Source organism: Ranitomeya variabilis, chromosome 4, assembly GCF_051348905.1.
Source record: "Ranitomeya variabilis isolate aRanVar5 chromosome 4, aRanVar5.hap1, whole genome shotgun sequence".
In the NCBI taxonomy this organism is placed as follows: Eukaryota; Metazoa; Chordata; class Amphibia; order Anura; family Dendrobatidae; genus Ranitomeya; species Ranitomeya variabilis.
Window position 1 is genome coordinate 744,871,848 of NC_135235.1, and position 11,756 is coordinate 744,883,603.

An 11,756-nucleotide genomic window follows, 5' to 3' on the forward strand; every position below is an offset into this window, starting at 1 on the left:
TTGCCGCGGAAATTTCCGCGGCATTTCTGCAACTCCTGCCGCGGGTATATCACATGCGGAATTGGCATGCATATTCCTGCTAAAAGCTAGCGTTTTGCAAGCATAATTAGGTTGCAGAATGCTAGCGTTTTCCAAGCAGTCTGCAGCATCGCTTGGAAAACTGATTGACAGGTTGGTCACACTTGTCAAACATAGTGTTTGACAAGTGTGACCATCTTTTTACTATTGATGCCGCCTATGCAACATCAAAAGTAAAAGAGTGTTAAAAATAATTTTAAAAAATGGTTATTCTCACCTTCCGAAGGCAGCCGATCTCCTCAGCGGCTTCCGGTCCTATAGATGTTTTGTGTGCAGGACCTGCGATGACGTCACGGTCACGTGACCGCGACGTCATCGCAGGTCCTTCACACAAAGCATCCATGGGAAATGGGAACGGAAGCGGCCGCGTGCACCGCTGAGAGGCGGGAAGACTCCGGGGCCATCAGAAGGTGAGTATATCACTATTTGTTATTTTAATTATTTTTATTTAATAATTATATGGTGCCCAGTCCATGGAGGAGAGTCTCCTCTCCTCCACCCTGGGTACCAACCGCACATGATCTGCTTACTTCCCGCTTGGTGGGCATAGCCCCATGCGGGAAGTAAGCATATCAATGCATTCCTAGGTGTGCAGAATTGCTGCGATTCCGCAAATTTAATGAACATGCTGCGTTTTTTTCTGGAATGCGATTCTGCTCAGGAAAACAACGCAGCATGTGCACAAAAAATGCAGATTGCATTCTATTAAAGGGAACCTGTCAACACCCCCCCCCCCCCCCCCCCAGTCTTTTCAAACTAAAAGAGCCACCTTGTGCAGCAGTAATGCTGCATTCTGACAAGGTGGCTCTTTTAGTTCTGGGTGCTGTAACTAGAGAGATAATCTGTTTTTTAATTTGTCAGAAATACCTGGTCTTCAGTCAAGGAGGCCGGCGTTTCCCCCCTGCTTTAGACGCCACACAGCTGTCACTCACATCTTCTTGGCGCCGGGCGCCGCCTCCTCCTTGCCGCTGTTTTCAAAATAGCCGGCGCCTGCGCTCTTTTCCCCTGCCTGGTGCAGGCGCAGTGAGCGCTGCCAGTCTTTCCTCATATGCAGCCCAGCTGACTGCGCCTGCGCGGCCGCCCTGCCTGTGAATCCCAGCCCTGCAATGTGAATAAATCATAAGTCACTGCGGGGCTGGGAATCACAAGCAGGGCGGCCGCGCAGGCGCAGTCAGCTGGGCTGCATATGAGGAAAGACGGGCAGCGCTCACTGCGCCTGCACCAGGCAGGGGAAAAGAGCGCCGGCTATTTTGAAAACAGCGGCAAGGAGGAGGCGGTGCCCGGCGCCAAGAAGATGTGAGTGACAGCTGTGTGGCGTCTAAAGCAGGGGGGAAACGCCGGCCTCCTTGACTGAAGACCAGGTATTTCTGACAAATTAAAAAACGGATTATTTCTCTAGTTTCAGCACCCAGAACTAAAAGAGCCACCATGTCAGAATGCAGCATTACTGCTGCACAAGGTGGCTCTTTTAGTTTGAAACGACTGCGGGGGGGTGACAGGTTCCCTTTAAATAGGATGCTTTTATGTGAGCGTCTTTTTCGCGGTGTTATAGCAAAAAAACGCGGAAAATCTGCTACGTGTGCACACAGCCTAATGGGGTACAAGCCCTTAGCGCCTAATCCTCTGAAGCCATTGTCCTTTGTAAACAAGCAAAAATAAAAGACAACAATATCTCTCACCTGCCCAAAGTTGAAAGAATGCAGATTTTCCACCGCTGTAAGCCATCTGTGTGATATTTGCTCATAATAATAATATAATAATCTTTATATAGCTCCAACATATTCCACAGCGCTTTACAATTCAACAATTCATATACAACACTCATAACAAAGTAAATGGATAATGCAAAGATATTGACGACCCTGCCCGTAAGAGCTTACAATCTACAATGTGGTGGGAGTGACACAAAGTACGGGGCTTGCCTACAATGATGGTCCAGCCATCCTAAGGAATTGGGGGTAGATAAAGGTTGAATGAGTTAATTTATCAGCCAATATTTGTAGTGCTTTTAGGTGTGATGGACTTTGATGGAGGGTTATGAGGCAACCACTTCCACTGAAGAGCTGGGGAAAATTACTCCCTGCAGCGAGAGCGGGCCCATAAACTGTGCTGACCTTAGTGAGATCATCGCAGTTCACCTTGAGAAATCGGGGTGTAACAAGTTATTCTCCCCAGCTTTTCAACTTGATCGGTCGCCTCGGGTCACCGCTCATGCTTTTGAGCAGATGTCGCACAAACGGATTCGGCGTGGGACACTTTGGATTCTTTCAACTTTGGACAGGTGAGGTGATATTGTTGTTTTTTTTTTCATTTTAGTTTCTTTACACAGGACAATGGCTTCAGGTGATTAGGTGTTAAGGTGAGTATAATGTGATTTTAATTTTTTTATTTTATAATTGGAGTAAAATTATGTAGACAGCGGGGGCTGAATACTACTCTCAGGATTGTCCCCTGCTCACGCTGATCACAGTCAGAGCAGGGTACAATGATGTGAGCTGTCTTCACCTGCAGCCGGGGATTATCGTGAACAGTACCGCTGATTTCCCGGCGCTGGTACATGTCACACTCTTGCCCCACAGATGTCAGCCGTGTGTCATCAGTGTGCACGTGCGCGAGACGTTTTGCGGCCCATGCTGCTGCAAAAAAAATTCATGTCAGCATGTCTTGCCACAGCCACTGCCGTGTGCACAGATCCATTCACTTGAATGGGTCTACGTGCTTAAGTGTCTCCAGGACTTCTGAAAACTGTCATCACATGTACCAGACACACTGACATGTGAAGGAGGCCTAAAGGAGGTACTCCCATTTCCAAGATCCTATCACAAAATATAGTAGGTGTAATAATAATAATAATAGGAAATACCTCCAATTAGAAATTTGGTATAGTTTTCCTGATTCTCTGTCACTTAACCCATGTCCAGGACATTGCAGTAGCTTAGGTATCCATGGTTATGACCACTAACAACTAACAGTCACTATGAGTGGTAGTAACCATAGATACCTAAGCTAATGCAATGCCCTGCACAAGAGATGAGCAACATAAGGAGTCAGAAGAACTATACTGCATATTTCATCCTAATACTACATATTGGGCTAGTTGATCAGAGATGGGAATACCCCTTTAAGAATCTTACATGTTTTCATGGTCTATAATTTTTATCTTTTGCTATAGGCTGTATTGCAATAAAGCTTATTTGTAATCCTCCCTTTATTGCTTCAAACTTTTCTGCGTTTGTGTATTAGGTTTGTCGATTGTACTTTCATGGTTCAGTACCATGGGATTTGTGAACAGGTGGCTCACCACTGTCTTAGGTCATAGTGTCATTATACTTTAATTTGTATAAAATTATGTATATAGAAGTGATATAAAATATAAAGCATTGATATTGAAAAATACTAAAATCCGTTTTATTCTTGGCAGATGACTGTGGTGTCAAACCAGATACCTATGAAAAGCATGCCATTATTCCAGCTATACCTCCAGCCCTTCAGAGCAAAAATCAATCACCAGAGCCTTTTCAATCAGTCACCTATTTGGATTCATCACAGACTGTTAAGCAAAATGAAAGCAGCAAAAGTGATGTTGAAAATCAAATAATTCCCACAGAGAAGAAACCATTTTCCTGTTCAGAATGTGGGAAATATTTTAAGCATAAATCTAAATTGCTTGCACATGAGAGAATTCACACAGGTGAAAAGCCATTTTCATGTTCAGAATGTGGGAAATGTTTTAACCATAAGTCAAGTTTGCATGCACATTACAGAAGTCACACAGGAGAGGAGCCGTATTCATGTTCAGAATGTGGGAAATGTTTTAAAAAGAAACTAAATCTTCTTAACCATCAAAGAATTCACACAGGTGAGAAGCCATATTCATGTCCAGAATGTGGGAAATGTTTCAACCATAAATCATATCTCCTTATGCATCAGAAAATTCACACAGGAGAAAAGCCATTTTCATGTTCAGAATGTGGGAAATGTTTTAACCATAAGTCAAATTTGCGTACACATTACAGAAGTCACACAGGGGAGAAGCCATATTCATGTTCAGAATGTGGGAAAAGTTTTATCCAGAGACGAGATCTTCTTAAACATCAAAGAATTCACACAGGTGAGAAGCCATATTCATGTCCAGAATGTGGAAAATGTTTCAACCGAAAATCACATTTCATTAAGCATCATCGAATTCACACAGGGGAAAAGCTATTTTCATGTTCAGAATGTGGAAAATCTTTTAACCAGAAATCAAATTTCCGCGTACATCAGAGAACTCATACAGGGGTGAAGCCACTTTTATGTCACGAATGCGGGAAAAGTTTTAACTACAAATCAGTTCTTCTTAGACACCAAAGAAGTCACACAGGGGAGAAGCCATATCCATGTCCAGAATGTGGGAAATGTTTTATCCAGAGATCAAATCTTCTTAAACATCAAAGAATCCACACAGGAGAGAAGCCATATCCATGTCCAGAATGTGGGAAATGTTTTATCCAGAGACACGATCTTATTACACATCAAAGAATTCACACAGGAGAGAAGCCATATCCATGTCCAGAATGTGGGAAATGTTTTACCCAGAGACAAGAGCTTATTAAACATCAAAGAATTCACACAGGAGAGAAGCCATATTCATGTCGAGAATGTGGGAAATGTTATATTTCAAGTTCAAAACTTGTTGCACATCAGAGAACGCATACAGGGTAGAAACTATTTTTTATGTGGTAATATTATTCCTAGGAATCATATCTTCTTCCTCATCTAAAAACTCATGTAGAGTGTGAAGGAAATAATAACTGAAATCAATTAGGCAGTAGAGTTACATTTAGCTGACAAAAGGGTGAAACTGGATATACCAATATTGTAAGCACAAAGGGTTTTGCTGGAGGTAGGTGTCCATCCTGGCACCTTTGCTCCTGGATTCTCAGCTTAGAGGGATGTTAGCAAATGGTCTGTGCTAGAAGGAACATTTCCTATTGTCTGTGTAGGAAGGCACAAGTATTTGAAAGGGCACAACTTGGCTCATCCATCCATTCACAGACAGCATCTTTTAAACCGCTTCCAGAATTGCTCCGTATATACACGGCGCCACAGGAGCTGTTATCGCAAACTTCCATATAGATATGACGCTGTGATCAGGTAGATCAGTGATATGTCATTATACAGTTGATCTCCCATCCTGGGACAAAGTAAAAGAGTTTAATTAAAAAAAACTAAAAAAAAAAAAACTTAATAAAATGTAAAAATATTTTTTTTAAAAAATGACAAAACAAAGAACAAAAAGAAAAAATATTAATCCAATAAATATACCGTATATACTCGAGTATAAGCCGAGGTTTTCCGAACTTTTTTTAGGCTGAAAGTGCCCCTCTCAGCTTATACTCGAGTCATTGTCCCAGGGGGGTCGGCGAGGAAGGGGGAGCGGCAGCTGTGACATACTCACCTGCTCCTGGCGAGGTCCCTGCATCTCCTGTCTCCGGGTGATGAAAGCTGTTTCCAGCGTTGAGTGGTCACTTTGTACCGCTCATTACAGTAGTGAATATGGACCCGACTCCACTGCCATAGGGGTGGAGCCGCTCAACGCTGGAAGAAGTTGTCAGCGTCCGGAGACCATATATGCAGGGACCGCGCCAGGAGCAGGTGAGTTTAATGGGGAGGGGGAGCACTGCGCGATATTCACCTTTCTTAGTTTCAGGCGCCGCTCCGTCTTTCACGTTCTCTGCAGTGACGCTCAGGTCAGAGGGTGCCATGACGTCTTTAGTGCGCGCCTCCTGCCTGAGCGTCAATGCAGAGGATGCGGAAGACACAGCGAGGACGGTGAGTTTTGTAAGTGTCGGGGTCTTGAGCGACGAGAGGTGAGTATGTAATTTTTTTTTTTTTCTTAATTGCAGCAACAGCATATGGGACAAATATCTCTATGGAGCATCTTATGGGGCCATATTCAACGTTTGTGCAGCACTATATGGGGCAAATATCTTTATGGAGCATCTTATGGGGCCATATTCAACATTTGTGCAGCACTATATGGGGCAAATATCTCTATGGAGCATCTTATGGGGCCATAATCAACATTTGTGCAGCATTATATTGGGCAAATGGCAAATGGAGCATCTTATGGGGCCCTTATTAACCTTTATGCAGTACTGTATGGGGCAAATGTGTCTATGGAGCATCTTATGGGGCCATTATTAACCTTTGTGCAGCATTATATGGGGCACATTTTAATATGGAGCATCTTATGGGGCCCATCATGAACTGTATGGAGCATTATATGGGGCTCCTGATTCAATATGGATATTCAAAAACACTTAACCTTCTGATATGTCAATTAATTTTACTTTTATTGGTAGCTATTTTTATTTTTAAAATTACCGGTAGCTGCTGCATTTTCCAACCTAGTCTTATACTCGTCATTACGTTTTCCCAGTTTTTTTGTGACAAAGTTAGGGGGGTCAGCTTATACTCGGGTCAACAAATAATGTTGTGTCCGAAAATTATACCAATAAATGTCAACCCATCCTGCAAAAATCAAGCCCTCACATGACTGTTAGCAAAAGTACGGAAAAATTATAGCTCTCAAAATATGGTGATGCAGTTTTTGCAATAAAAAGCGCCTCTTAGTATGTGACAGCAGCCAAATATAAAAAAATATAAATCTGGTGTGACAACACAGCATTTTATCTTAATTATCCACACGTCTATTTTCTGTAAGCCAGGAGGAATAGACTGTTATCTATATGTTGAGTTTTGCATTTATGCATTTGTTCTTCAGTTGCTCAATAACCATACACTGTTGTCATATTAGTCTTAACCCCTTAGTGACAGAGCCAATTTGGTACTTAATGACCGGGCCAATTTTTACAATTCTTACCACTGTCACTTTATGAGGTTATAACTCCGGAACGCTTTAACGGATTGCGCTGATTCTGACATGGTTTTTTCCTGAAATATTGTACTTCATGTTAGTGGTAACATTTCTTCAATATTACTTGCGATTATTTATGAAAAAAACCGGAAATATGGTGAAAATTTTAAAAATTTTGCAATTTTCAAACTTTGAATATTTATGCCCTTAAATCAGAGAGAAATGCCACACAAAATAGTTAATAAATAACATTTCCCACTTTATATCAGCACAATTTTGGAAACAATTTTTTTTTCTTAGGAAGTTATAAGGGTTAAAAGTTGACCAGCGATTTCTCAGTTTTACAACAAAATTTACAAAAACATTTTTTTTAGGGACCATCTCACATTTAAAGTCACTTTGAGGGGTGTGACAGAAGATACCCAAACTTGACACCATTCTAAAAACTACACCCCTCAAGGTGCTCAAAACCACATTCAAGAAGTTTATTAACCCTTTACGGGCTTCACAGGAACTGAAACAATGTGGATGGAAAAAATGAACATTTAACTTTTTTTTTGCAAACATTTTATTCCAGAATAATTTTTTTATATTTTCACAAGTGTAAAAAGAGAAAATGAACCACAAATTTTGTTGTGCAATTTCTCCTGAATATGCCGATACCCCATATATGGGGATCAGCCACTGTTTGGGCGCACGGCAGGGCTTGGAAGAGGAGCGCCGTTTGACTTTTTCAATGCAGAATTGGCTGGAATGGAGATCGGACGCCATGTCGCGTTTGGAGAGCCCTTGATGTGCCTAGACAGTAGAAACCCCCCACAAATGACACCATTTTGGAAACTAGACCCCTTAAGGAACTTATCTAGATGTGTGGTGAGCACTTTAAACCCCAGGTGCTTCACAGAAGTTTATAACGTAGAGCCGTTAAAATAAAAAAATCGCATTTTTTCTACAAAAATGATCTCTTTGCCCACAAATTTTTATTTTTATAAGGATAACAGGAGAAATTAGACCCCAAATGTTGTGCAATTTGTTCTGAGTACGCCGATACCCCATATATGGGGGTAAACCACAGTTTGGGCGCATGGCAGAGCTGGGAAGAGAGGGAGCACCGTTTGACTTTTTCAATGCAGAATTGGCTGGAATGTAGATCGGATGCCATGTCGCGCTTGGAGAGCCCCTGATGTGCCTAAACAGTGGAAACCCCCCACAAGTGACCCCATTTTGGGAACTAGACCCCCCCAAGGAATTATCCAGATGTGTGGTGAGCTTAAGTTTGCTAAGTTGGCAGATGAGGGGGGTGCCAGTACAGGGGTAGCACTGCTGCAGCCAGGCATGTCCTCTGAAAGCCGGAGGAGTGACTGCTCCAGTAAGGAGGGAAATAGGAGAGCAGGCCAGACAGGTGCTGGTAGTGGGGGACTCAATTATTAGGGGAACAGATAGGGCAATCTGTCACAAAGACAGGGATCGTCGAACGGTGTGCTGCCTACCTGGCGCTCGAGTCCGATACATCGCTGATCGGGTGGACAGATTACTGGGAGGGGCTGGTGAGGACCCAGCGGTCATGGTGCACATTGGCACAAATGACAAAGTTAGAGGTAGGTGGAAGGTCCGTAAAGATGATTTCAAGGAATTAGGCTGCAAGCTGAAAGCAAGGACCTCCAACGTGGTATTTTCTGAAATACTGCCTGTACCACGTGCCACGCCAGAGAGGCAACGGGAGATTAGGGAGGTTAATAAGTGGCTCAAGAATTGGTGTAGGAAGGAGGGGTTTGGGTTCCTGCAGAACTGGGCCGACTTCTCAGTTGGCTACAGGCTCTACGCTAGGGATGGGCTGCACCTCAATGGGGAAGGTGCAGCTGTGCTGGGGGAGAAAATGGTTAGAAGGTTGGAGGAGTGTTTAAACTAGGGATTGGGGGGGAGGGTATTCATTTTACAGGAGGGGAAGATAGTGCAGATAGAGACCTGGGCACAAATATGGAAGCTGGGGGTGGCGGTGGCATGGGGGGTGGGGTTAGAACAGTTAGTAATTTAAGAAAGAATAGAGGTACAGAGAGGAACATCAAGTGCATGTATACTAATGCCAGAAGCCTCGCCAACAAAATGGACGAATTAGAACTAATGTTGTTGGAACATAATTATGACATGGTGGGGATATCTGAAACATGGCTGGATGAGAGCCATGAGTGGGCTGTTAACTTGCAGGGCTATAGTCTGTTCAGAAATGACCGTACAGATAAGCGAGGGGGTGGGGTGTGTCTGTATGTAAAATCGACCTTAAAACCCATCCTGCGTGATAATATAGGTGAATCTAATGAAAATGTAGAGTCCCTGTGGGTGGAGATAAGGGGAGGGGGAAAAAATAATAAATTACTGATAGGGGTTTGTTATAAATCTCCAAAAATAATGGAAGCAATGGAGAATATCCTCGTAAAGCAAATAGATGAAGCTGCGACTCAAGGAGAAGTCATTATTATGGGGGACTTCAACTACCCTGAAATAGATTGGGGAACAGAAACCTGCAGTTCCAGTAAAGGTAATCGGTTTTTGACAACTATGAGAGACAATTACCTTTCACAACTGGTTCAGGACCCAACAAGAAGGGGGGCACTGCTAGACCTAATATTAACCAACAGGCCAGACCGCATATCAAATATAAGGGTTGGGGGTTACTTGGGGAATAGTGATCACGAAATAATAAGTTTTCAGGTCTCCTTTAATAAGATGTGTAGTAGAGTGGTGACAAGGACACTAAACTTCAGGAGGGCAAATTTCCAACGGATGAGAGAGGATCTTGGTGCAATTAACTGGGACGATATCCTGAGGCATGAAAATACACAAAGAAAATGGGAGACATTTATTAGCATCCTGGATAGGACCTGTGCACAGTATATACCGTATGGGAATAAACATACTAGAAATAGGAGGAAACCAATATGGCTAAATAAAGCTGTAAGGGGCGCAATAAGTGACAAAAAGAAAGCATTTAGAGAATTAAAGGAAGTAGGTAGTGAGGAGGCATTAAATAAATACAAAAAATTAAATAAATTATGTAAAAAGCAAATCAAGACAGCAAAGATTGAGACAGAGAGACTCATTGCTAGAGAGAGCAAAAATAACCCCAAAATATTCTTTAACTACATAAATAGTAAGAAACTAAAAAATGATAGTGTTGGCCCCCTTAAAAATAGTCTGGGTGAAATGGTGGATGAGGATGAGGAAAAAGCCAATATGCTAAATGACTTTTTTTCATCAGTATTTACAAAAGAAAATCCCATGGCAGCCAATATGACTAGTGATAATAATCCCCAATTTAATGTTACCTGCTTAACCCAGCAGGAAGTACGGCGGCGTCTAAAAATCACAAAAATTGACAAATCTCCGGGCCCGGATGGGATACACCCCCGAGTACTGCAGGAATTAAGTACAGTCATTGATAGACCATTATTTTTAATCTTTAAAGAGTCCATAATAACAGGGTCTGTACCACAGGACTGGCGTATAGCAAATGTGGTGCCAATGTTCAAAAAGGGGACAAGAACTGAACTCGGAAATTATAGGCCAGTAAGTTTAACCTCTACTGTGGGTAAAATCCTGGAGGGCATTCTAAGGCCATGTTCACACGCTGCGGTTTTTACCGCGGAACCGCCGCGATTTTGATGCTGCGGGTCCGCAGCAGTTTCCATAGCGTTTACATTAACATGTAAACCCTATGGAAACCGCAAACCGCAGTGCACATGCTGCGGGAAAAACCGCGCAGAAACGCAGCGGTTTAAAACCCGCAGCATGTCACTTCTTTGTGCAGAATCGCTGCGATTCTGCACCCATAGGAATGCATTGAACCGCTTACTTCCCGCATGGGGCTGTGCCCACGTTGCGGGAAGTAAGCGGATAATGTGCGGGTGGTACCCGGGGTGGAGGAGAGGAGACTCTCCTCCAGGCCCTGGGAACCATAAAATAGTGTAAAAAAAAGAATTAAAATAAAAAATGAAGCTATACTCACCTCTCAGCGCTGCCCGCGGCCGTCCGGTCTCAGTTGCTGTGCCGAACAGGACCTGTGGTGACGTCGCGGTCACATGACCGTGATGACGCCGCGGTCACATGACCGTGACGTCACGAAGGTCCTTGTCGGCACAGCCGCTTGCAGCGCCGGGGAGATCGCGACGTCAGAGGGTGAGTATAGCCAATTTTTATTATTTTTTACATTACTATTGATGCTGCATATTGCTGCATATGCAGCATCAATAGTACAGCAGTAATCCCGCAGCGGAAACCGCGGAACAAACCGCAATAAATCTGCAGGGATAACCACAGCGGTTTTGCCCTGCAGATTTTCAATTCCGCTGCGGGATTAACCCGCAGAGGAACCCGCAGCGTGTGAACATGGCCTAAGGGATGCTATACTGGAGTATCTGAAGAGGAATAACCTCATGACCCAGTATCAGCACGGGTTTACTAGGGACCGATCATGTCAGACTAATTTGATCAGCTTCTAGAGAAGAGGTAAGTTCCGGTCTGGACCAAGGGAACCCAGTAGATGTAGTGTATATGGACTTTTCAAAAGCTTTTGATACAGTGCCACACAAAAGGTTGATACATAAAATGAGAATAATGGGGATAGGGGAAAATATGTGCAAGTGGGTTGAGAGTTGGCTCAGGGATAGGAAACAAAGGGTGGTTATTAATGGAGCACACTCGGACTGGGTCACGGTTAGTAGTGGGGTACCACAGGGGTCAGTATTGGGCCCTCTTCTTTTTAACATATTTATTAATGACCTTGTAGGGGGCATTCAGAGTAGAATTTCAATATTTGCAG

General features: G+C 43.2%; 1 protein-coding gene across 2 annotated transcripts in view; it reads left to right on the forward strand.

Moving 5' to 3' along the window:
- Nucleotides 1-7,916, forward strand: part of LOC143768071 (uncharacterized) — a 79,577-nt gene extending 71,661 nt beyond the window's left edge. For both annotated transcript variants that reach the window (XM_077256751.1, XM_077256752.1), the window contains exon 7: nucleotides 3,500-7,916. In XM_077256751.1, the coding sequence (XP_077112866.1) occupies nucleotides 3,500-4,782 (1,283 nt within the window). In that variant the 3' untranslated portion in view covers nucleotides 4,783-7,916. The remainder of the gene's footprint in view (nucleotides 1-3,499) is intronic.
- Nucleotides 7,917-11,756: the final 3,840 nt, after the last annotated feature.